General features: G+C 38.0%; 1 protein-coding gene and 1 long non-coding RNA gene across 2 annotated transcripts in view; both read left to right on the top strand.

The window, feature by feature from the left end:
• Window positions 1–1135: 1135 nt before the first annotated feature.
• CDKN2C (cyclin dependent kinase inhibitor 2C) lies at window positions 1136–7104 on the top strand. The gene is made up of 3 exons (XM_019937837.3): window positions 1136–2324; window positions 2781–2920; window positions 6355–7104. Exons 2-3 carry the CDS (start codon window positions 2792–2794, stop codon window positions 6730–6732), a joined length of 507 nt encoding a protein of 168 aa, XP_019793396.1. The 5' UTR covers window positions 1136–2324; window positions 2781–2791; the 3' UTR covers window positions 6733–7104.
• A 2759-nt stretch (window positions 7105–9863) lies between these two features.
• The window catches only part of LOC141276129 (uncharacterized), a 31562-nt gene continuing 17146 nt past the window's right edge, over window positions 9864–24279 (top strand). The window contains exon 1 of the long non-coding RNA XR_012325097.1: window positions 9864–10538. This is a non-coding gene — a long non-coding RNA (uncharacterized lncRNA). The remainder of the gene's footprint in view (window positions 10539–24279) is intronic.

The raw sequence follows: 24279 nt of genomic DNA, 5'->3' as shown, positions 1-24279 counted from the left end.
TTGGTTTCATTTTGACCACTGGGTGCATCCTGCAACCGTGTTGGATATTTTTAAGTGCAAAAAATATAGAAAACAGTAATTAATTAATCTTACATAGCTAAAAGAGGAAGTTAAAAGTACAGAGAACTGTTGTCTCAGATGATTGAAATAAACGATTAGGAAGATACTATTCCTTTACATTTAGACACCCCCTCCCCCCCAAAACAAGTCCCATCTAAGTAGTCAGAGAGAACTTTGACAAGAAAGAAATGGCCTTGTTAGAAAATCCTTCCCAAGACTTTTTTTTTTTTTTGCTTTAAAGTTAATTGCTTTTCTCCCTTTCCCCAAAGAAATGGAATATTTCAGTTTCAAGTCCCTGTAACATTAAGGCTTCAGAGTCCGTCGTGATTTCTTACCTATACCATGCCTTTAGTTTTCGTAAAAATCAGTCTATAAAAGACTTTTGCTTTTCCTGAGCACTGGTTTTGCTGTCAGTCAGGTCTCTCCCTCCACCCCCGCGGCCACCTCTGCCCACCGCGGCCCTGGGCGTTGAGCTAGCAGGTGCGAGGCCGAAGCTCTGCACTGAGAAAAGGAGGCCGAGTTTACACAGCGCGCGCCCCAGAGGAAGAGGCGGCAGCCGTAGGCCTGGCCGCCCGAACTTCGAGAGCCTAGCGGGGGAGCGCGGAGGCGGGCCGGGCTGCCCGGCCAGGGCCGGGGAAAGACTCGCTTCGCGCCAGCCTCCTCTCCGCCTTCCAGCAGTCTGCGCCGCCGAGCCTCCAAGGCCCTGCGGCTCTCCGCAGCCTTAATTAACAAGCCTCTTTCCTCCACCTCCGCCCCCGCCGGCCTCGGGGCAGCCCGGGGTTTCACATCGCAGACTCCATTCCGCCCGCCAGCCGGAGGGGGCCGAACCCGGCTCCGCGGGTCCGAAAAAGCCGCTCCAGCTGGGGCCTGGCCGCTGGGCTGGCGGGTGGGAGCCAGCGCAGGAGACTGAGGGAGGAAAGCGGAGAGCGAGGAGGCGGGAGAAAGGGCGCGGGGCGGGGGGCGGGGCGAGCCCGGCAGAGTGCTTGAGCGCCACCAGGGCGGAGGGCGGGGCGTGGGCGGTGCCCAACCTTCCCGCTCCCGCGGCGCTGCAACTCAGCCGAGCCTCCTTAAAACTCTGCCGTTAAAATGGGGGCGGGTTTTTCAACTCAAAAAGCGCTCAATTTTTTTCTTTTCAAAAAAAGCTGATGAGGTCGGAAAAAAGGGAGAAGAAACCGGCACCGTCTCTGCAGCGGCAACAGAAGCAGCAATTGTTTGAGCGAAAAAAGAAGCGAGGGAGGGAGGGAAGGAAAAGACCAGAAAGGGGCACGACGCACAAGTGTCTGTAGGGGTGAAGGGAGCAGGGACCGGCGATTTGGGGGGGACCAGCTACAAAAGAAACTGTCACTGGGAGCGCTGCGGCTCGGGAGGAAGAAGTGCTACCCAGCTCGGCTCCAGGGCACAGCTGGCTGGCGGCCGCTGCCCTATCGGCTGCACAGGCTGGGGGCACAGGCCAGGGGACCGCGAGAGGTTGGCGAAGTGGCACCCGGCGCCGAAGCCGCTGGGTTCTCGCCAAGAGCGGCGGGACTGGCTGCGCCCTGGAATTGTGGCGACTCCCGATACTCAGAGCTTGGCCTGTGACTTCCCAGGACCCTCCCGATCTCCGGAGGCCCTCAGAAAACCGGGAAAGGAAGGAAAAGAGGCGGCGGCAGCTCAATGAGCTTCTACATTAGGAAGTCTGAACTGGCTCGGTCGTAGGCGGGAAGTTACCGGTGGGCTGCCCTGTGCAGCCGCGATGCTGCAGCACGCTGCTTCAGCAGCCCGGGCCCCATAGACACTTCCCGCATCGCTCTCCCCCTTCCTCACGCTGCTGGGAGTCCCAGGACCCGGTGGGGCCGGCATGACCGGCTTGCCGGGGGCCCGCCGCGCGCCCGGCAGTCTCCGGAGACGCGCGCCGAGCCTGGCTCCCACGGCCTCTGAGGCTCGGTGGGGCTGCGGTAGCCCGGCTGGCGGGCTCCGGAGCCCTCCCGCGCGGCGTTAGCCCGCAGCTCGGCCTGAACGCGAATTAAGGCTCCTCCGGAGAATCCAAGGCCACCGAGGAGTCGTTACGACCTGTAACTTGAGGGCCACGGAACTGCTACTCTCATTTGCTTTTGGCGATCATCTTTAACCCCCGGAGCACCTCAGCATCCAGCCACCGCGGCGCTCTCCCTGCCGCGGAGGACTCAGGACTACCCCTTCGGCGAGACGGATGGAGACCGAGCCCCTTCGAGGACCTGCCCCTGCGGTACTGGCTCGCGCGGCTCAAGTCACCACCGTGAACAAGGGTGGGTTGATGCCTTTTCTTCCCCCGCAAATGTCTCTTTTTTCGCGGTATTTTCTGCCCTGATCTAGTGCCTTAAATCTCCGCACACATTCCTCACGGATATCTGTAGTGTAGGTACGTGCCAGCTCTGCCTATATTTTACGTCCAGAGTAATTTACCAGAAATATATGTGTGCCTGTATATCTCTCAGTTTAATCACCAGAATTCTTCATAGGGGTTAAGCTAAAAAGCGAGGAGCGGAGCCCCTCTCCAATGGCTCAGTTTTGCTGAATAATCACGTGTGAATCGAGGGGCGGGCTTTTGGCAGGCAGATCTTACTAGTATTTACTACCAAGCTCTACTCCAGATTAACCATCCCAGTCCTTCTGTCAGTCTCCGATGCCATCATGCAGCCTGGTTAGGAGCGAAGGAAAAGGGAAAAAGAAAAACAACTAATTCATCTTTTCCCGATCGTCAGGACCCTAAAGAATGGCCGAGCCTTGGGGGAACGAGTTGGCGTCCGCAGCTGCCAGGGGGGACCTAGAGCAACTTACTAGTTTGTTGCAAAATAATGTAAACGTCAATGCACAAAATGGATTTGGAAGAACTGCGCTGCAGGTTGGTATCCAGAGAGGTGGGGAAAACAGGTCAACAATGTTGCCTACGTGACCCGGGTTTCTAGAATAATAGCTTTTAAGCTTTCAGGGGTACAAAATTTAACTGTTTTAAAAACTAGTTGGTTGCCATATTTTATATCTTTAAGTGGATCCAACTCCCCAAAATGACGTACTTTGAACAAACTCGTCAAATCCAATAACATCCTCGATATCAAGTGGGTTCCAGGTTTGGTATTAATTTTTGGAATGTTTTTGTGACGGTGGGGATTCTGTAGCAGTCGTAGCAGCGCTGAGTTTTTTGGTTTTTCTTTTTTTTAGACAGCTCTGTAAACACGTTATTATGATTATTATTTGAAGTAAATACACTGCTATTAGTGGTTTCCGTACTTTGCTCCAATAATTGACTTTAACGTTAATTTTCTTGACTACTGGCAAGGGTGTTTTTTCTTCAAATGCTTCAGGTTTTGACCAACAGCCTTTCCTCGTTTGGAATGGGTGGCCTGGGCACGGGCACAGGATGTACATTTCACAGTTAATGTAATACCATCCACCCATTCAGGATCGAGGAGGAATAAAAAGTTGAATTTTCTAATCAGAGCTCAGTTTATAGTGTTTTTGTCTCTGCGGTCATACCCTGGTATGTTCTAATTTTTAGTAATTAGATTTACAAGCAACAAATGAAACACGTCCAGCTGCAAAGTATTGTACCTGATAATTTTTTTTCCTCCTCTGAACGTTATCATGTAACTTAGTTGAAAGGCTCAGAAACAGAAAAATGGCAAAGTAGTCTCAAACAGTTGCTTTATCTGAGTTCTGATGATATTCTTATAAGCTATGCGTATTCGAAATGCAACACTTAAAGCTGTTTTTGAAAATCCACTGGGGAGAGGGTTTTTAGAGTGCTTTGTTTTAATTGCAAGAATTAGAAATTTAAGTGGCAGGAGATGTACTATTGACAGATGAAGTCCATACAGCCTGTATATTTTAAATCAGAATACACTGACCTTGCAAAAATTTCAGTATTAAGGAAGCTTATAGATACTAAATTATCTTGTTATTTCAGGTAGCTTAAGTGGGGAAAGGATTTTTTTTCTTTTTCCACCTAGTAGTTTTTAACAGGTTTTGTGATGATAGCAATGCCACAAATTTAATATATTGAAAAGTTTCCTATTGAACATTCAAAATGTTATATAAATATCACAAAGAATGAGCCACTTAACCCTGTAAGAATAGGATCTTGCAGGACTTTTGACGAGCAGGAAGACTGGGAGATTAATACCGCAAAAAAAAAAAAGTTTTGACAAACATTTTTAAAACAACTCTGCAGTCTCGTTTATATTAAACATACTTATCAAGATATTAACACCCATTTATTGTGGCTTAGTCCTAGTACATATAATGAAACACACACAAACAGGAGTCTCAAGGCTTATTTTCAGTATGTATAATCCTGACTCTGAAGTTGTGTCATAACTCAAGAAAGAACTTTCTTTCAAAACAATTTCCAGCATTACTATTATTTTTGGTGAAATATGGCAAATTTTCTCCTACAATTATGTTTATTAATCCAATTACAAAAGATTTTTCCCCCTTCCTAGTGTAAGCCTCTCAATCAGGATGATATCAAAGGCCTTAATCGTACATTTGCTTTACAAAGATCCAAGGTGTCTGTCTCTTATTTTTCCCAGTTCAGGTCCTTAGATGTGACTAAATATTTAGAGGCAGTTGTGGTAAAAATTAGATTGTGTTAATTTTTCATAACCAAAAAGTATTTCATTGAAGTTCTTGAAAAATAAATTATGTATCATTTTTAACCACTGCCTCAAAGGAAGGGCTAAAAGTCAACAAGGTTTTATCAACAGGGAAGCTTAACATCTTGGCCATCTATAGAGTTTGCATTTATAAAATATTATTCATTCTAAATATATTTCATCATGCTACTTAATTTGTGATTTTTTAAAACAAACATTCTAAAGAGATAGATCAGCTTTGTATGTATTTTACAGTGTATATTTAATTTCACAAACATTTGAGTGCCTACTGTGTAATGTATTATAAATTTAGGTTATTATGAATATACCTAAATATAAATTAAAACAATTAAAATGCTGAAATATTCTTGCATGTTAATGAGACTATATTTTTCACGGTTAAATTATATGTATTGTACAACTGATTGCTGCTCCACAAAATATTTTATAACTATGAGAGCCTAATAGTGATTTCTTATTAGCGTGAAATATATTTAAACACCAGTAGATAAGTCTTTGTCATGTGAATTATTTGTATGTTGATAGCAAATTTTAATAGCAAATTCTGGCTTTTAAAATACTGGCAGTTTACAAATAGCTATTCCTAAATGCCTGATAATAACTGCGAAAGGAAATAAGATGGATCACCAGTTGATTAATAAATGGGCTGAAACCACAAGACAAAGCTGTCTGTGTCCCAAAATACACATTTAATATCTTATTTTCTCTTCTTTTGCTCACTTGAAAATTAGGAGACTAGTTAGAACTTTAGGAAACAGTAAGTAATATAGTAGGATGACTGTTTCATTCTTTTCAAGAACAGTTTCCATACAGTCATTTCCTATCTAATACAAGACATATCATGAACTTAGTTTTAGATAAATACATTGACAATGTAGAACACTGTTGCTTTTTTTTCACTTTAATAATCAGTAACGTTTTTAAATTTCAAGTGAAGGATTCTAAGCACTAAACACACCTAATATCCCATATGAAATAATTGCAAAGAAAAAAAACTATTTAAAAAATACTTGGAAACTTGGGGCTGTATCTATTTGGAGAGAACTTGTGAAAATTAATAATTTAAGAAAATACCAAGTTTGGATTTTTAGGAGATCATTTTCACACTTATAAAATCAGACTAGATGGAGTCTGATGTGTGGAAACACTTCTTTGAGGATTTAAAGAAACTCACTCTCCTTATTTCTTTTCAGCTGTTTAGAAAATAAAATTTACCCACATTTTATTTTACAGAATTAACACCCCAGGCACATCTTATGAGAATGAACAAGCAAACAGAAGGAGACTTACTTAAATCTCAAGTTCCACTTCTTTTATTTTAATAAATTCATGAAATTACACAACTCTTTATGGGAGATAGAGAACCAAGTTGTCAGTGAATTTTATATAAGTCGGACTCATTCTATTTTATTAATCAATTTATCCTACTTTTGGGCCCGTTTAAGATATTCCATCATAGAAGCTCAATTTTTAGAAGTTTTCTTCTACTTTTACCTAATAGTACTCATTTCCTGCAACTGAGTCCTTCAAACCCGATCATACGGGTCTTCCCCAAGCACTCCTTCATCAAAAATAGTTACATACATAAAAAGAGATGGGTATTTTAAAATATTCTTGTAGTAGGAGCACTTGAAGGATTCTACCGTTTTTTCTTCTTTTCTAGGTTATGAAACTTGGAAATCCCGAGATTGCCAGGAGACTACTACTTAGAGGTGCTAATCCCGATTTGAAAGACCGAACTGGTTTCGCTGTCATTCACGATGCAGCCAGAGCAGGTTTCCTGGACACTTTACAGACTTTGCTGGAGTTTCAAGCTGATGTTAACATCGAGGATAATGAAGGGAACCTGCCCTTGCACTTGGCTGCCAAAGAAGGCCACCTCCCCGTGGTGGAGTTCCTTGTGAAGCACACGGCCTGCAAAGTGGGGCATCGAAACCATCAGGGGGACACCGCCTGCGACTTGGCCAGGCTCTACCGGAGAAACGAGGTCGTTAGCCTGATGGAGGGAAACCGGGCGGAGGGAGCTGCGAATCTGCAATGAATGTGGGGAGGGCTCTCCCACACTGCCTTCTATTTTGTCAGTTAATTGATTGGCTGTCCTATTTTAACATCATTTGTTAAAATTCAGTTTTGTCATATTTTAAGCAGCTAGTTAAATCTTCTGAAACTGCTAAGTGGAAATCTTACTACAGGTTTATGAATATATTTAAGCAACATCTTTTTCACCTGCAAAACCCTGAGTTCTAACATGTAATTGCAAATAGCTTTGGCTTTCATCTGAATATTTTATCTTTCCCTGACTTTTCTCCTTGCTTCTCCCTTTGCCAGTCTCAATACCCAACTTGAAGACTTTGTTTTAAAAATGGTTTGTCCTGATGCTTCTTTTGCCTGATTAAAACACTTTTTCAAAACAGGACAGTGTTTTCTGTGGTTTCCACTCCTCTTATAATCCCCACATAATTTGCCTCTTGCTAAGGAGAACTACACTAAAAGATCATGGTGTTTTAAGTCTTGACGTTAGAAAAAGTAGACTAATTGAAAAACTAGACATATTCTATTGATGATTCAGTTATTCTTTTCTTTCTCTCCTCATGCTTCCCCTCCAAGATTTTACTTGGTGCCTAGTATGTCTGCTTTAAAACAGAATAAGGACAACATGTTTGGGAAATAAACCTGAAATTATTTCAGTGTGAATTTATCCTTATATATTCGATCTTCCCTTTCTCTCAAAGTTAAATAGTTGAAAAACAGGTTTCAGAAGTAGCGATCTGAAAGCAAATATATGTTAGCTCTAAAAGGCACTTTAAAAAGAAAATGCCATCTAAAAGTGCTTCCCATTAGTTGATTTTTTAAAAATCACAAAATGAAACAATTGGTTAAATAATACGTTTCCCAAAGTTATACCATAAGTATGCTAAGTGTAACACTGACTTTTTCTCCCTGAAATATCAGAAGTGTAAAATTACAAAATGTTTAAGTATTAAAATATGCTGCAAATACCAATATTTAGGGGATAAAAAGCTTAGCAAGGACATACACATATTACATATAAGGGTCATAACTTATTTAGGGGCTACAGGATAATAAATATAGAAACTTTTACAATAAATAAATAGGCCACTCCTACATATAGCACTTGATTCCCACGAAGCTTTTTGGTAAAGGCATATAAAATCTTAAGAATATGTTTAGCTAAAAATAAAAAAAATTGAATAAAATGGAAATATCAAATTTCCAAGAGAATTTTCCAGCATCTACTACTTACTCTGTTATTTTAAAGATTTCACCAAAGGATTTCAATGCAGTTTCCATTTATAAATTTATAAATACTTTATTCATCATCTCCCACAAGAACAAAGATGTTTTATGTAAAAGTTCCCTCCTTCTGCTTTATAAGCTCCCTGCCCTCACTCCAAAAAGAACAAAATACCTCAAGGTTTATTGAAGGACATGGTTGTGATGCCTGCCCTAACAAGGATTGGAAGGTGGCAGGCAAGTGGTTTTCAATAATTTATTTTCCATGATAGTATAAAAGAATATAGAAGAAAAAAATCCGAGGAAAAAAATCCTTTTCATTTGGCATTTTAAGTTCACCTTCCCTATGTCAAGTGCAACAAGACTTCAACTTCTGCCACCTCAAACCACAAGTTACTGAGTAAATTTATTTTTGATAGCAACATGAAATTAAATGTAAAACGTTTATTTTAAAGTTTAGAAAAAAGTAGAAATTGAGATGATTTTGAAGGAAAAAGGTGTAATTTGCATTTAAAAACTAGAATCAACACACAAAATACACTGCTTGAGTAAGCTGAATATTTTCTAAACACAAGACTATTACTAAGAAAAATAAACACTTCTTCAATTTGCAACTGTAAAGATGGACGTTTCTTAATTTAAAGTAGAGTTTAATGGACTTTTCAGTATCCATCAAGTATGAGCATTAAAATTGCTCTTCAGATATTTCAAATATAGGATGTTTATTAAAGTTAAAGAGAGGTACTTCTGCAGTTGCTTTATTCTCAGGTGGTCGGAGCACGAAAAGAGGAGAGGCAGCTCTGTCCCTCTTCACCAGCCTAAAACTTGTCTAGGCATTAGAACATCGCCACATTTCTTGGGCTCTTCGCAGGAAATAGCTTAGCTAATCTAAGTATTTTAGAAATGAGTTGTGTGGTCTCCTCTAGGAAATATGAAAAGCCATTATTCAATCTCTCAAAAACCTCGACAATATTCAGTAAGACAAATATACCGAAATGTATAGAATGGAAGAAACAGTACTGCAGAGTCTAACGGGGTCCAGTGTACAGCGAGCTGAGACGGGGAAGGATCTGAACTTTTTCAGATGCAGAGTAGAAAGGCAAGTGCTAATTAATGGAATGGCCAGAGCCCCAGGGGACGACGCCATAGAAAGAATGGAGGATAGTAAGCAGAGATGCGCTCTCAAATTCAGTTATTCACTGCGCCCGCATCCACGTCGGGAAACTCAAGGCTTAGCCTTTGCCCAGTAAGCTGAACCCCCGGCTCACACCTGGGGAAAAGTAGGGTCGGGAGTGGGTGCGGGAGGGAAACACCAACAGGACCTCAGTCCACGTTCTGGTCTCCAAGCCACTAAGCAACTGCATTTTACCATATTTCGGTAGTGAATCAATAGTTTTCTGATAAACAGTGTGCATCTCCTAATGGTGTGATGAGCTCCTACACACACACCACGCTGGGTGACTAATAAATGGATAAAATAATTCTGTCCCAGGAAAGGCATTTCAATTGGTAATATTATAAATGTCCTTGATCGCGTTGATCAAACAAACGTTGTGGAATCCGTGGCCCCGGATTGGTTTCGAAATCTCAGTTCCCAAAAAGGTGCTTTCGGCTTTTGCCGGGGGTTAGAAGTAATAGTCCAGAAGCGCTGGAAGAGTACAGTGCTGGAGCGAAAAAGGGTCGTGCTCGCAGCCTTCCTGACTACCCTAAGCTACCTTCATCAAAAGGCCGGGGGGGGGGGGGGGGTTGGAGGGGGAAAGTCCGTCTCTTCGTCCCTCGAGACTGCTTTGATTTTACACCACAATTCCAATTCCAAAAAAACAGATCCACGTAGGGACCTAATAAGAGGCTGGAGACAATCTTCCAGCCTGAGACCCGGGGTAAAGCTTTGCGCACAGTCAACCCAAGCCCTCTATGGAGGGTCTGCGAAGTCATCCTTTCTGTCCCTTCGAAATTCTCCAGACTCCAACCGCAGCTCCCGGCTCCCTAGTGAGGAAGCTGGAGCCCAAAGCTCCCTCAGGGCGCGCAGAAAAGCCCGGGGTGGGGGTGGGGGAGTTTCAAAACCGTTAGCTCGCGTTGTGTGTTTTTTTTTTTTCCCCTCCCTCGCTAAGGTTTCTTTTCTTTTCTCTTCCTGTCCAAATATTTCAAATTTCCGCGCCTTAAATAACAGTCTCCTTTTATTTAGTTAGTTTCCTCGGCAGGTTTGGCCGCCCGCTTGTCTCTGCCCCCCAGCGGGCCCGGGGCGCCTCGGACGCCTCGGTGCTGCCTGCAGCCCCTGCGCGCTGCCCCCGGCCCAGCCAGCGCGGCCCAGAGCGCGCCCGCCGGAGCCACAGCCCCCTCTTGCCGCGACCTCGCTTGACCCGACTCTCCCGGCACCCAGAGCCAACTAAGGCCGCCCCCCGCCCGGACGCTTGTCTGCTCCCAGCTCGACTTCCCTCCCCGGACTTTGGAGTCTCTTCTACTTTGGGGTTTGGAACCCGGTCGCCCTGGAGCGGCGGAAGGGCCGCGGCGATAGGAAAGCAGCAGAGGAGGCCAGTGGCCGGAGCCTGCCCCAGCCCCCACCCCGCGGGTAACCTTGGAGGCGCCCTCGGAGTGAGTGTGTGCGCTGCTGCGCCAGCCGGCTGGGGCAAGCGGGCGCACGGCGCAGCAGGCAGGAGGCGGGAGCGGGGGCGGGGAGGGGGAGCGGGCCCTGGTGCCTCACTGCAGCCGCCGCGGCACCCTGGGTGCTACGGGCTGCCGGGGCGGCCAGGGTTCCCCGGCCCTGGCCCTCAGGCAGCGGTCCCCGAGGAGGAGGCGGCGGCCATCCCACTGGATGGTTCCGGCGACCTGTGCCTGAGGACTGGGGCCCGAGGGCGACGTGGGAGCAGGGGCAAGCGGGCCGGTGAGTGCCTAGCTCTCTGCAGAGGTGAGCTGGCGGCGGGACCGGGCGCGGCGGCTGGAGCAACTCCATGCCCAAAGCCAATGCCAGCACTCCCCCTCCCCCCGTGACAGCTGAGGACAGCCGGGCTCCGAGCCTCGCGTCCAACAGCGAGGAGGCAAATGCCTCTCAGGCTTCTCACCCGCTTCGACTGCTCGGAAAGTCCTATGGTGTTGCCTTTCCCCCACAAATTACTAGACGTCCAGAACTGAAAATGCACGTTCATTCGGAAAGACCCTTAGCTTGAAACACTCAGAATTGCAGGCCCGTCGGGACTTTGGGTGGGGCTGGGACGCGCAAAACACCTAGAAGTGGTCGTGTTTTTTGAACCCGGAATAGATCCGACAATCGAGTATGGCTCTTCAGCAGTGCCTGAAAAGAATAAAAACTCCCCAGATCTGAATATTCACTTGGTAAATCAAGGTTCCAGTGAAATGTTTTGCCATCTGCTATAGAAACATTGTGCGAGCTTCAGGTGTTAGGATGTGGGTTTGGAATTTTCTGTGCTGTCTTTAATCCTGAAAGACATTAAATAACAGCATGGTAACACACCCGGCAAGTGAGCAGAGGTTATCCTTGCCACCACAGCACCTGCAAAAGCACAAGTGGAACTCCTTCCTGAGTTCTAAAATGGCTTCTGGACCGTCCAGAGGTACCAGCACATACGAGGAGGGGGACGGGGGAATGAAGGAGTTTGTACATTTTTAAAAACTACACAGATATTATTAGACTTAGAGTGTTCCACCTCACCTCTCCTTTCTCCCAGTCCCCATTGGTCAAGGAAGAATTTTAGTGTAGGCCTATTCAATAATTCTACATTCAGCCTTTTTCTCTTCCCTCCTCCCTCCCCTCCCCCCCAAAAAACCAGTCAGCCAAAAACATCAGCTCTTTTGGGGAGGAAGTAAAAAAACCACCAATCCTTATCCAAACCACCCGTCATTTCTTTTGAGCATAAAGAAGAAATCCTACAGATAACCTATACTATGAAAGAAGAAATAATTTACCAGGACCTCAAATGCATTCAGTTGGTATAATTAAAGTGCTATCAATTAGCTTTTAACATTAAAATAATGGGACAGTTTCTAGAACTGATAGGTGAAAAGCTAAAAAAAAACTCCATTGAAATGTTTGGAGACGGAAGCTTCTGCTCTTCTTTATATTTCATCAGTACAGTAGTTACTTGGAAAAAAACCTCATACTTTATCTTGACCATATAAAGCAGTATCATGCTGACTAATTTTATTTTAGTTATATGCCTTAGTTTTTCAGATTAGTTACAAGAATAGTGAAGGTTCACATATAAAGCAAAACTGACATCTTTTAATGTTAACATTTTAATTTAGAAATGCAACTAAATTATCACAATTATATTAAAGTACAGTCCACTCCCTTGTTTCTTCTAAGTGTACAGTTTGCACAACTTGCTGGTAAAGAAATCTGTCCTGAGTTTAAAATGTATGCCTTGGAAACATGACTTCCTAAAGTAAAAACTAACTCACTGTTCTTTAGGAATAATTATTCTATAATTTGGCTATTCTGTGTATAGCTAATGTAACAGTATCTCCTTTTACATTTTGGATCTATTGTAAAAGCCATTTGGGCCCAAATTGTTCTTGCTCCAAAATTTTCTCCTTCAGATATTTTTACTAAGAAGTGACTGTCCTCAGTGATGCAGCAGCATTCTGCTGCTCATTCTGCTAATTCAAGAACTTGAGACCAGACTTATACACGCCATTTAAAAGGAAACATTCATTTCTTCTTTTGTCCAAGTTCAGAACAGATGTGAATGAACGTTAACATTTGAAAGGCCTAGAATAATTAATTTGCAAATCAGTTATTATAGTTGATGATTCAAGATGAAATTTTTAAAGCCTTATGTATCAGAAGAAAAAGTGGGATCAAATTATTAAGTTAAGCAGCATTTGATGATGATTAATAGTACAATATTCCCTACCTCAGTATTCAAATAAGCAATAGTGTGTATTGTGGTATGATTTTTAACTGTGAAACATAACACTCATCATATATAAAAGGAATTGAAGTCCAGAATATCTTTTTTCAGTATTAAGTAAAATATAATTAAAACACATTAGCTAAAAAAAAAAAAAAAAAAAAAAAAAAAAAAAAAAAAAAAAACACTACACTATCACCTATATTTTTGGCTGTTCCCATCTTTCTTTCTTTTTTTTCTACTTCTTTTACTTTTTTGCCTCTACATTATAGGTGATGAACAAAAATAGCATGTAGAAAAAGGTTTCCAATCCTCCTTTATTCCTGCTGCCTCAGCCATCTACTTCTCCATTCACAAACATTACTTCAACTTTAAAAACCATGTTTTGTGATGCTAAAAAGTAATTATTCCCATTAATTAAAATGTATCATAGGCCTATAAGTGAAAAAGCATTGTCTGTATTTTATTTAAAATAAAGTGAAAGAAGTGTGGACATTAGGTTGTAGCAAGTGTGTATTTATGTTTTGAATATTAATTGTCAGAATCTTAAAACACATTTAATATTTTGATATAACATATGCTAAGATTAACAGTTTAGAATCAAGATCTAGAAAATATTAAATTTAATTTCTGGTCTTTCTTTGCAAAATAATTTAATATATTTTAATTTGCCATAGTAAGATAAGGCTAATTGTTTTAAGTAATAAAAAGTTAAAATGTTGATACTTTTAGGAAAATATGAGGAGAGGACTATGATATCAAATCCAAAGCAATGTTTTTTTTAAAATAAATTACTCCTACTGGTAAATTATATACTCTAATTGTAGTGATTATTATTTTATAATTAAATTTTGCACTTGGCACATAGACCAAAGTTCTCTATGTTTATCTGTAAGCATATAGTTGGTTATGCAGGTAATCCAAATAATACTTTGTGGTCCTGCTCTATATGAGTATTTTATGTATATATATGTATATTTAGATATTTCTTACTAACGTTCAGTACTGAATAAATAGATATTTTGAAGAAATACTACCAGTTCACTTCATATTGCTATTTTTAAGATGTTAAATTATGATCTGCTACAGAAATATAGGCTGATAATTTTTTAGATATAGGTAAGATCCAGGGAGGGATAGAAATTAAAATCTTAGAACTGAAAACATTGATGCAGGTCCTAGTTCCACCTAGGTATTGTTTCAAATTTTTATCATGAGGCAAATATACATGAAACCACTTAACATCCACAATTAATGTAATCAAATTTGAAATATTAGAAACAGAACTGTGATAGTGCTAAGAGGAAGAACGGACATTTCAAGTTTTAGATAGCCATGCCTGTGGGTTAATTTAATATCAATTACATGATGGGTAGTTTGCTAAATAATCCAAAAGCAAGGACAAAACAAGACCAGTAAAAGATATTTGCCCAATAATTCAAAAGCAGGGCAAACAAGACCAAAAAAAATTTTTTTTTCCCATTATACCACCATAGGAAATATAAACAAATTAATGTGCTTGGTATGGATAATTTTACAGTTTCCAGTGAAGTGTGCTAGTTTTTCACTTGGATAATGCTTTAAAAACACAGCTAGAAAATAACCACTTATTATTTATGGTCATATTTTTAAATTACATATATGTTTTACTTAAATACAAAAATATATATTCTGTCCAAAAGTAGCAAGTTCAACACCATTCTGAAAGGGTGAGTGGATACAGCTGGACATCTGGACTAGACTGAGGGGCTGTTTAATGTGCAGCCCGAGTAGGGCCACTAGGGAGAGAGTACCGAACTGTCTGAATGCTGGCTAATTTGCTTAAGAGTAGTCAAAATGGCTCTGAGGTAGTATAAATTGCCTACAGTTGTTTAAATACACCATGTACCTAATGGAAAAGCAAATAACTTTATATAAAGACAGTTAAAAGAAGGAATATATATATTTTTGCATCCAGAGGGACATCACAAACGTCATGGGGCAATATTAATGTAGCAATATAAAAGAGAACTGTACATAATAACATCAGCTGAAGATAAATGATTGCTTTCATTTCTTTAAAAAGGCTTTTTTATTATGTTTTAAATATTTAAAATGCACAGTTCTTCAAACATATGACTAATATCTGTAAAATATACAACACATACTAATTTATTAATATTCTAATTTTTAAATTTTTCTCAAAAAAGTAATCCAAAGTACCTATTGAAAGATCATGCACCATACCCTAAAATCAGCAAATAAAGTTTGAGGCTTAGCAATATAAAAGAATTGTAAAGATCAGTGCTTTCTAAGGAAAATGTTCTGTCTTGAATTATCAAGATAAAGATCTGGGAATTTTCAGCAGCACATTTTGTCTTCTATGAACTAAATATGATTATATTTAGAATCAACATAAGATTTATTTAACATTTCTACAGTAAAGTAATATTTTATATCATCATTTTGAGTTTAAATATATAGGATTTAAACAACAGAACTCTGTATAGACATTGTGAGGTTTCTCCTTACTTAGCAGTAGGACAGACTAAAGAGAAATCAGATCAAAACACAAAATTCAGATGTAAGATTCAAGTTAAAGAACAACAATGATATTAAATCAACCAACAGAAGAATTGTCTCACACGAAAATCTTCCATTACTTTGGGGAAAAGGAGTGATAGGAAAAAATATTTAAATCCTTTTCCGTTAGATTAAAAGATTACTGGTTTCTTATTCAATATTGTTGGAAATAAAATCCTAAATATTTAGTAAAGGGATATGAACATGCTGAAAAGCAAGTGAGTCTCTTGCTTTAGGAAGAGTTTAGGAAGTGTGATAGTAATTGATCTGAGAGGATTCTCCGAAGATATTTTAATATAGGTGTGAACATGTCAGCATATAAAAAGTACTAAATATATTGAATTTTGTCATCATCTAGTAGGCTGTTAAATCATGTGTACACAAAGAAAATAGGAGATACTTTAGTAATTGTCTCTTCTTTTGTACTAAGAAGTAATTGTACTTCTTAATTTATACATATATTAATTCAACTTACATTTCAGTAAGAGGAGAGAGAAAAGAAACACAAAATCAAGCAAGTTAATAAATCAATATCTATTAGTTAGTCTCTATATTACCTAACTTAATATTCATAACCCCCTCAGGCATTGGGCTTTATTCTCCCATTTTTACAAATACGAAACTCAGATTTAATGATGTTGAGTAAATTGTCCATGTCACAGGCTGGTAATTTATAGCATAAGGATACAAACTCATTTCTTTTATTACTTCATTATAGCCAGATGGAAAGATCTTTCAGAGAAATTACCACAGATCAGTCAACTCAATAATCACATATTAAGGACCCATCATTATAGTTGCTTAATAGGTTTACAATTTGGGGGCTTTCCAAAGCTTTCCACATCTGCAAAATGGGGGTAATAATACCTAATTTGTCATGTTGTTGTAAAAAATAAATGAAGTATGTGTAAATTTCCTTGCACTCAGCAAGCCTTTAATAAATGGGAACTATTATTATGGGGACTCTAAAGTAACAGAAAATCCATTCTTGACCCCAAGGAACTTAAAAACTATTTGGGTAGATAAAGTTCACATGTGGCATACATATAACAAGTGGAAAGCAAGCAAGGTATAAGCAAGTACATGGTAGTATGTGATATAGATTGCACCAAAAGAGCAAACTTATTACCAAACATCTTATTAGACTTATGATATTGATTTGAATATCCTATAGTGGAAAATTTCCTTTATTGAGAAGTAAAAGGAAAAGCCACCTCAAAATAATTGACTTCTTCTAGCATGTACTCTCTGAAGGTGTTTATCCAACAAATATAGCAGGTGAACAATGGAAAGTGACTGCATGGACAGAAAATATAAAAAACATACATACATAGGTATTTTGAAAGGTATCTTTCATTATTTTTGAATAAGTGACTATGATATTCTGACTCAAATGGGAATAGAAAAATACCTAGGAGTTTCATAATCATTACATAATGGAATCCATAATAAGTAGTAGAGGATAGTGAGTGAATGGCTTCAGGGCCAAATAAACTCTATTTCTAACTCTGGTACTTACTATGTACCTCACCTTGGAACAGGCACTTAACCTTTCTAATCCTCATTTCCTCATTTGTAAAATGGGTATAATAATAATTGCTTCACATGGTTGTAGTAATTAGGAATAATATTTATTAATAAGTCATTTAATACTTTAACATAGAAAACTTGGAAGGCTATAAAACAACAGGTTTCCTAGATTTAGTTATATTAATAAGAAAGAAAAGAAAATCCCTCTTAGGTGAACATAACCTTGAGTAACACAGACATTTGTGGATTAAGAATAAAAACTTTGAATTTAGACTTAAAGTCATCACTCCAAGCACCTATGCATGTGACCAATATACAAGTACATTCAGTTTAATAACCACACTTATTAAAAACCCATTATATGTGAGGTATTTTTCCATATGCCGAGTATATGAAGGTAAGACATCATCTCAGCCCTCAAGGAACTAGTGAGAGAAACAATATACCTTATATGGAGTATAATAGGATATTAGGCATAATGAAGGTACAAAATAAATAATAAATTAGATTTGGAAAGTAATAAGTACCTTTGAGAAACCAAACTCCATTTTCAGAAAGCTAACTCTAGAAGAGTCAAGTAGACTTTCATTTCCAACAAAATGAAGACTAGATTTCCTTTAAAATCTTACCAAAACAAAACAGATAAACTGATGGATAAAAATTTTTTTAAACATATTTTGGAATTCAGAGTTGCACTGGTAAGAAGGTATGGGAAATTTACAGAGACCAAAAATGAGGGAAAGTGAGTCCTGATGCCAGGTGCTCTGGGGGGCATCCACTGATCTCTAGGGTGTTACTTTGCTGGGGCTGCTATAACAGAGTATCAAAAACTGAGAAGCTTAAACAACAGAAATTTATTGTCTCACACTTTAAAGCCTAGAAGTCTGAAATCAGGTTAGTTTATTCTGAGGGCTGAGGGAAAATCTATTCCATTCCTTTCTCCTAACTTCTTGTAGTCTGAGGCATAACTTGGATAGTAGATGCTGTTCTCCCTGTGTTTTTGCATTGTCTTCCCTCTTTGTGTGTCTGCCTCTGTGTCCAAATTTCCCCTTTTTATAAGAATACCAGCCATAATGAATTAGGGCCCACCCTAATAATCTCATCTTAACCTGATCATCTGGTAAGACTCTATTTCCAAACCAGAACACATTCACAGGTACTGGAGGTTAGGACTTCGACATCTTTTAGGGGGGCAAAATTCAACCAGTAACACCTGGTAACCTCAAGTTTTAGTTTTAAGGAGACTCAAGGAGAAGATAAAAGACAATGCTTAGGGCAATTGTGAGGTGGAAAGACTGACAGAAGCCCCCATTATAAAGCTAGAAGCCCCAAAGGGTAACACACTGAAGGAAAACTCAAAGTAAATGTCAAAATATTTTGCCCGTTTTTATTGTTTGTTTTTTTGTTTTTACTTTCTTATTATTGAGTTTTGAGAGTCCTTTGTATATTCTGGATACAAGTCTTTTATCAGATATGTGCTTTGTAAATATTGTCTGCTAATCTGTGGCCTGTCTTTTCATTTAACCATGTCTTTTGAAGAGAAGTTCATTTAACCATGTCTTTTGAAGAGAAGTTTTTAATTTAATGTAGCACAATTTATCAATTTTTTTCTTTTCTGGTTCATGCTTTGTGCGATCCAAGAAATCTTTGCCTAAACCAGGGAAATAAAGTTTTTCTCTTAGAAGTTTCATAGTTTCAGAATTTACATTTAGATCTGTGATCTATTTTAAGTAAGTTGTTGTATATGGTATGAGGAAAGGGTTAAAGTTTTTTCTTAAAAAAAACTTTTTAAGACTGGATATACATATACAAACTGCATATGTATATCCAGTTATTCCAGGATCATTTGTTGAAAATACTATCCATAACCACTGAATTATCTTGACGTCTTTGTGGAAAAATCAATTGACCATCTATATGTAGGTCTAATTCTGACTTTCTATTCTGTACCATTGATCTATATGTCTATCATTATACAAATATTATAGTCTTGATTATTATAGCTTTATAATAAGTCTCAAAATCAAGTAGTGTGAGTTCTGCAAGTGTTCTTTTTCAAAGTTAATTTTGATATTCCAGGTCCTTTGATTTCTATATACATTTTCAAATTTTAGATTTAACATGTCAAATTCTCAAAAAATGATTAGGATTATATTGAATCTATAAATCAATTTGGGGAAAATTGATATCTCAACAATTTTGAGTCTTTTGACCATGAATATCTCACTACTTATTTAAGTTTAAACATTTCTTTCAGTAATATTTTGCCACTTTTAGTATACAGTTTTTATACATTTTACCAGACTTGCTCCTAAGTATTTCACATTTTTTATGCTATTTACATTTCAATTTGCAGTTTTTCATTGCTAGCATATAGAAATATGACTTTTGTATACTAACATTATATCCTGTAATCTTGCTAAACTCACTAATTATTCTAGTTTCTTTTTTTTTGTAGATACTTTTTAATTTTCAACATAGATAATCATGTGTCTGTAAATAAAGACAGGTTAATTTTTTTTTCCTGTCCAATCTGTATGCCTTTTATTTCTTTTTCTTGCCTTGCTGCAAGGCTATGACCTCCAAAGCAATGTTAAATAGGAGTGGAAAGAGTGCACATTCTGGCTTTATTCCTGATCTTAGAGGGAAAGCACTCAGTCTTTCACTATGATGCTAGTTCTAGATTTTTCACAGATGCTTTTTTATCAGTTTAAGGAAGTTTCCTTCTATTCTTAGTTTGCTTTCAGTTTAAAAAAATCATAAATGAATGTGGAATTTGTCAAATTTTTCCTGCTTTTATTGAGATGATTGTGGTTTTTTTAGCCTGTTTAAAATGTGAATTACACTGATTTTCAAATATTGAATCAACCTTGCATTCCTAGGAGAAATCTCATTTGGTCTTGACGTATTTTACGTCTTACATATTGCTGGTTTTGATTTACAAATATTTTGTTAAATATTTTTATGTTTCTGTTCATGAATGTTATTGGCTTATAGCTTTGTTTCCTCTTGACATCTTGAAATAGATAGAATATTTGTGTCCCCCACTTCCATAAATTCATATGTTGAAACCTGATGCTCAATATGATGGTAGTAGGAGATGGAGCCTATGGGAAGTGTTTAGATCATGAGAGTAGACCCCTCATGAACAGGATTAGTGTTCTTTTAAAAGAGACATCCCCAGAGCTCCCTAGTCTCTTTCACCTATGAACTAGAAAGCAGGCCTTCACCAGACATTGAATCTGCTAGAACCATGGTCTTGGACTTCCCAGCCTCCAGAACTCTGAGAAGTTTCTGTTGTTGGGAATTCCCCAGCGGTCCAGTGGTTAGGGGACTTTCACTCCTGAGCCAGGTTCAATCCCTGGTCAGGGAACTAAGATCCCACAAGCAGCGCCACACAGCCAAAAGACAAACAAAAACCAACAACAACAACAACAAATTTCTGCTGTTAATAAACCACCCAGTTTATGGTATTTTGTTATAGCAGCCTGAAGAGATAAGACATATCTTTCTCTGGTTTTGGTACTACGGTAATGCTGACCTCATAAAATGAGTTGGGAAGCGCTCCCTCTTATTCTATATTATGAAAGAATTTATATAGAATTAGTATTATAACTTCCTTAAATATCTGGTAGAATTCACTGAGGAAGCCCTCTGGGCCTGGAGTCCTCTTCATGACAAAGTTTTTATCTACAAATTCAAAATTTAAAATAGATACAGGGCTATTCAGGTAATCTGTTATTTAGTAAGCTTTGTTACTTTGTGTTTTTCAAGGAATTTGTCCATTTTATTTTTGTTGTTAAATTTGTTGAAAATACGTTGGTCATAATATTGCCTTATTTTTTATGTCTGTAGTATAGGCAGTTACATCCTCTTACATCCCTAATGTTGGCAATTAATATCTTCTCTCTCTTTCATTCATTTATTTTGATCAATTGAAGATATCATCGTACTGAACTTTTCAAAGAACCAGCTTTTGACTTCATTGATTTTCTTTATTGTTTTTCTGCTTTCGGTTTCAGATTTCTGCTCTTACCTTTATTATTTTCTTCTTTTTGCTTGCTTTCAGTTTAATTTGCTCTTATTTTCTTTTTTTATTTGAAGTTTAGTTGACTTACAGTATTGTGTTAGTTTCAGGTGACAGCACAGTGATTTAGTATTTTTACAGATTATACTACATGATAGGTTATATTAAGATAATGGGTATAATTCCCTGTGCTATACAGTATAGCCTTGTTGCTTACCTATTTTATGTATAGTAGTTTGTATCTGTTAGTCCCATACTCCTAATCTGTCCCTTCCCTGTTCTCGCTCCCATTTTGGTAACCAGAAGTTTGTTTTCTATATCTGTGAGTCTCTTTCTGTTTTGCATATACATTCATTTGTATTATTTTTTTAGATTCCACATATAAGTGATATCATACAGTATTTGTCTTTGTCTAATTTACTTCACTAAACATAATATTCTCTAGGTCCACCCACATTGCTGCAAATGGCAGTATTTAATTCTTTTTTATGGCTGAGTAATATTCCATTTTATATATATACTGAATCTTCTTAATCCAATCATCTGTTGATGAGCACTTGGGTTGCTTCCATGTCTTGGGTATTGTAAATAGTGCTGCTATGAACATAGGGGTGTATGTATCTTTCCAAATTTGCATTTTTATTTTTTCCTGATATATACCCAGGAGTGGAATTGCTGGGTCATATGGTAGTTCTATTTTTAGTTTTTTAAGGAACCTCCATACTGTTTTCCATCGTGGTTGCACCAACTGACATTTCTACCAACAGTATACAAGCATTCCCTTTTCTCCACATCCTCTCCAACGTTTGTTATTTGTAGACTTATTGATGATAGACATTCTGACCAGTGTGATGTGACACCTCACTATAGTTTTGATTTGCATTTCTCTAATAATTAGCAATGTTAAGCATCTTTTCATGTGCCTGCTAGCCATCTGTATGTCTTCTTTCCAAAAATGTCTATTCAGGTCTTCTGCCCATTTTTTGATTGGGTTGTTTGTTTTCTTGATATTGAGTTATATGAGCTATTTGTATATTTTGGATATTAACCCCTTGTTTGTCACATCATTTGCATTATTTGCTCTTGTTTTCTTAAAGTGGAAGCTTAGATTATTGATTTGAGATATTTCTTATTTTCTAAAAGAAACAGTTGTTTCTCAAATTACCCTGCATCCAAGAAATTCTGATATGCTCTGTTTTCATTTTCAGTCAATTAAAAATGTTCCTAATTTCCCCTGTGACTTTCTCTTTGATCCATGGGCTATTCCCACTATGGCCAGAAGATATACTTTGTATTATTTAAGTTGAGATCAAATACGTAGGTCATATGAACAAATGTAAATGGGCTTGATTCACCTATTAAAAGAAAAAAATTTTCTGATTTCAGGACAAAAGTCAATCTGTGCTTTATTTAAGATACATACCTAAAATTAAGTGAACCAGAAAGCCTAAACATAAAGGGATGGGCAAATATACACCAGGAAAATACAAATAATAAGAAAGTTTATGATCCTAACATCAGACAAATTAGAATTCATGCCAAAAATTATTAAATGAGACAAAGAAGAAAACTTTAATAATGACTAAAGACTACAATGCACAATGAAGTTATAAAAGTTATGAATTATATGAACCAAATAAGACAGCAACTTCATAAATAACTTACCGCCAGCTGCAAGGGGGGGGGTGGGTGTCTGCAGTTCTGGCAGTGGTTTCACTAGCCCCGTGCTCTACCAGCCCCACCTACTGTGTGTGTGTGAGAGCGTTTTAAATGTAAAACCCCTTCCAGCGTTGTAGAGGCCATGTCTGTGCTGGTCTTACTGACATACAATTATCACAAATAAATATTTTCATAGTAAAAAAAAAGAAAAAAAAGCACTTACCATCACAAATAAGTACCTATACAAGGTGCAAGGAGAAATAGACAAAAATGCACTAACATATGATTCTTAATCAAACACATGTCAATTTTAATAAAGATGTAAAAATTAAAAAGTCCTAAACAACCTAAAAAATATGGTAGCCCTAATGCATATATCAAACTTTACACTCTGATAATAGAAAATATACCTGCTTCTCAAATGAACATGAAACATTTATGAAAATTAGTCACATAGTGAGCAAAAAAAAAAAAAAACCCTCAACAAATACTATAAAGTAGATATATTACAAATAAGATTCTCTTATTCCAATTTAAGAAAACTAAAAATCAATAGTAACATATTTTCTCAGAAAACTTCTTCCAACTACATATATTATAACTCTCTAGCAAACAACTCTTGGCTGAAAAGGAAAATACAAATGAAAATCTCAGAATTTCTCAAAAAATAACAATAATGTCTAGATGTCAGAATCTCAGTCACATAATTAAAGTAGTGGTCAGAGGAAAACATCCTTAAACACTTACATCAATAAAAATGAATATATTTACATGAATTAATTTTTCAACTCAAGTACCTAGAAAAAGAAAATAAATCAAATGAAATCAGAGGGAGGACATAATAAATGTGAAAGCAAATATTACTGAGGTAGAATACAGAGAAACTATATAATAAATAAATTAAAATTTCTGTTTCTTTGGAGAAAGTCAATAAAATAGAAAAACCACTAGCTTAACCTAATCATGTGGGAGAAAGCACAAATACACAAAGTAAGAAATGACAAATGGGAAATAAACATTGATATAGAGAGTATCAAAACAAAAAATGAAAAACTATTTTGCACAATTCTATGCAAACATATTTGAGTGTAGTTAAAAACACATAATTGCTAGTAAAATAAAATTTACTCACATTGACCTCAATGTAGACAAAAAGCTTAAACAAGCCAATTTCCATAGAAAAAAACAGAGAAAATTACCAAAGAAGTATCTCTCAAAAAAGTATCAAGTCATATGTCTGACAGGCAAATTCTTCCAACCTCTCAAACACAAATAATGACAAGCTTACTTAAATTATTCCAGAACATAATAAAAGAAGAAAATTTTTTAAATGTTAAACTTGGTAAAGATAGGAGCAAAGAAAAATACTGTGGTAGGTTGAGTTATAAGACCAATTATTCACTGCTCCCTGTATCTATATCCTTTGCCAGGTAAATTTGTTATTCTTCTCACAAGAGGCAGACTGTACTTTCCAGCCCCTTGTATTTAGGCTCTCATAAGATTTGTGACTAATAGGCTAATAGGATTATATGAGTTAGCTTTTGCTAGTTAACCAACCACCCAAAAACTTAGTGGCTTAAAACAATTAGATTTATTATTGAACATGGTTCTGTGGATTGACTACAGGGTTCTTCTCATCTGGGCCAGTCACATAAGGCTGGAGAGACTAGGATGGTCTTTAAACATC

Source organism: Tursiops truncatus, chromosome 1, assembly GCF_011762595.2.
Source record: "Tursiops truncatus isolate mTurTru1 chromosome 1, mTurTru1.mat.Y, whole genome shotgun sequence".
Taxonomy (NCBI): Eukaryota; Metazoa; Chordata; class Mammalia; order Artiodactyla; family Delphinidae; genus Tursiops; species Tursiops truncatus.
The sequence above is the reverse complement of the archived record's forward strand: the minus strand, read 5'-3'. Positions and strand labels throughout refer to the sequence as shown.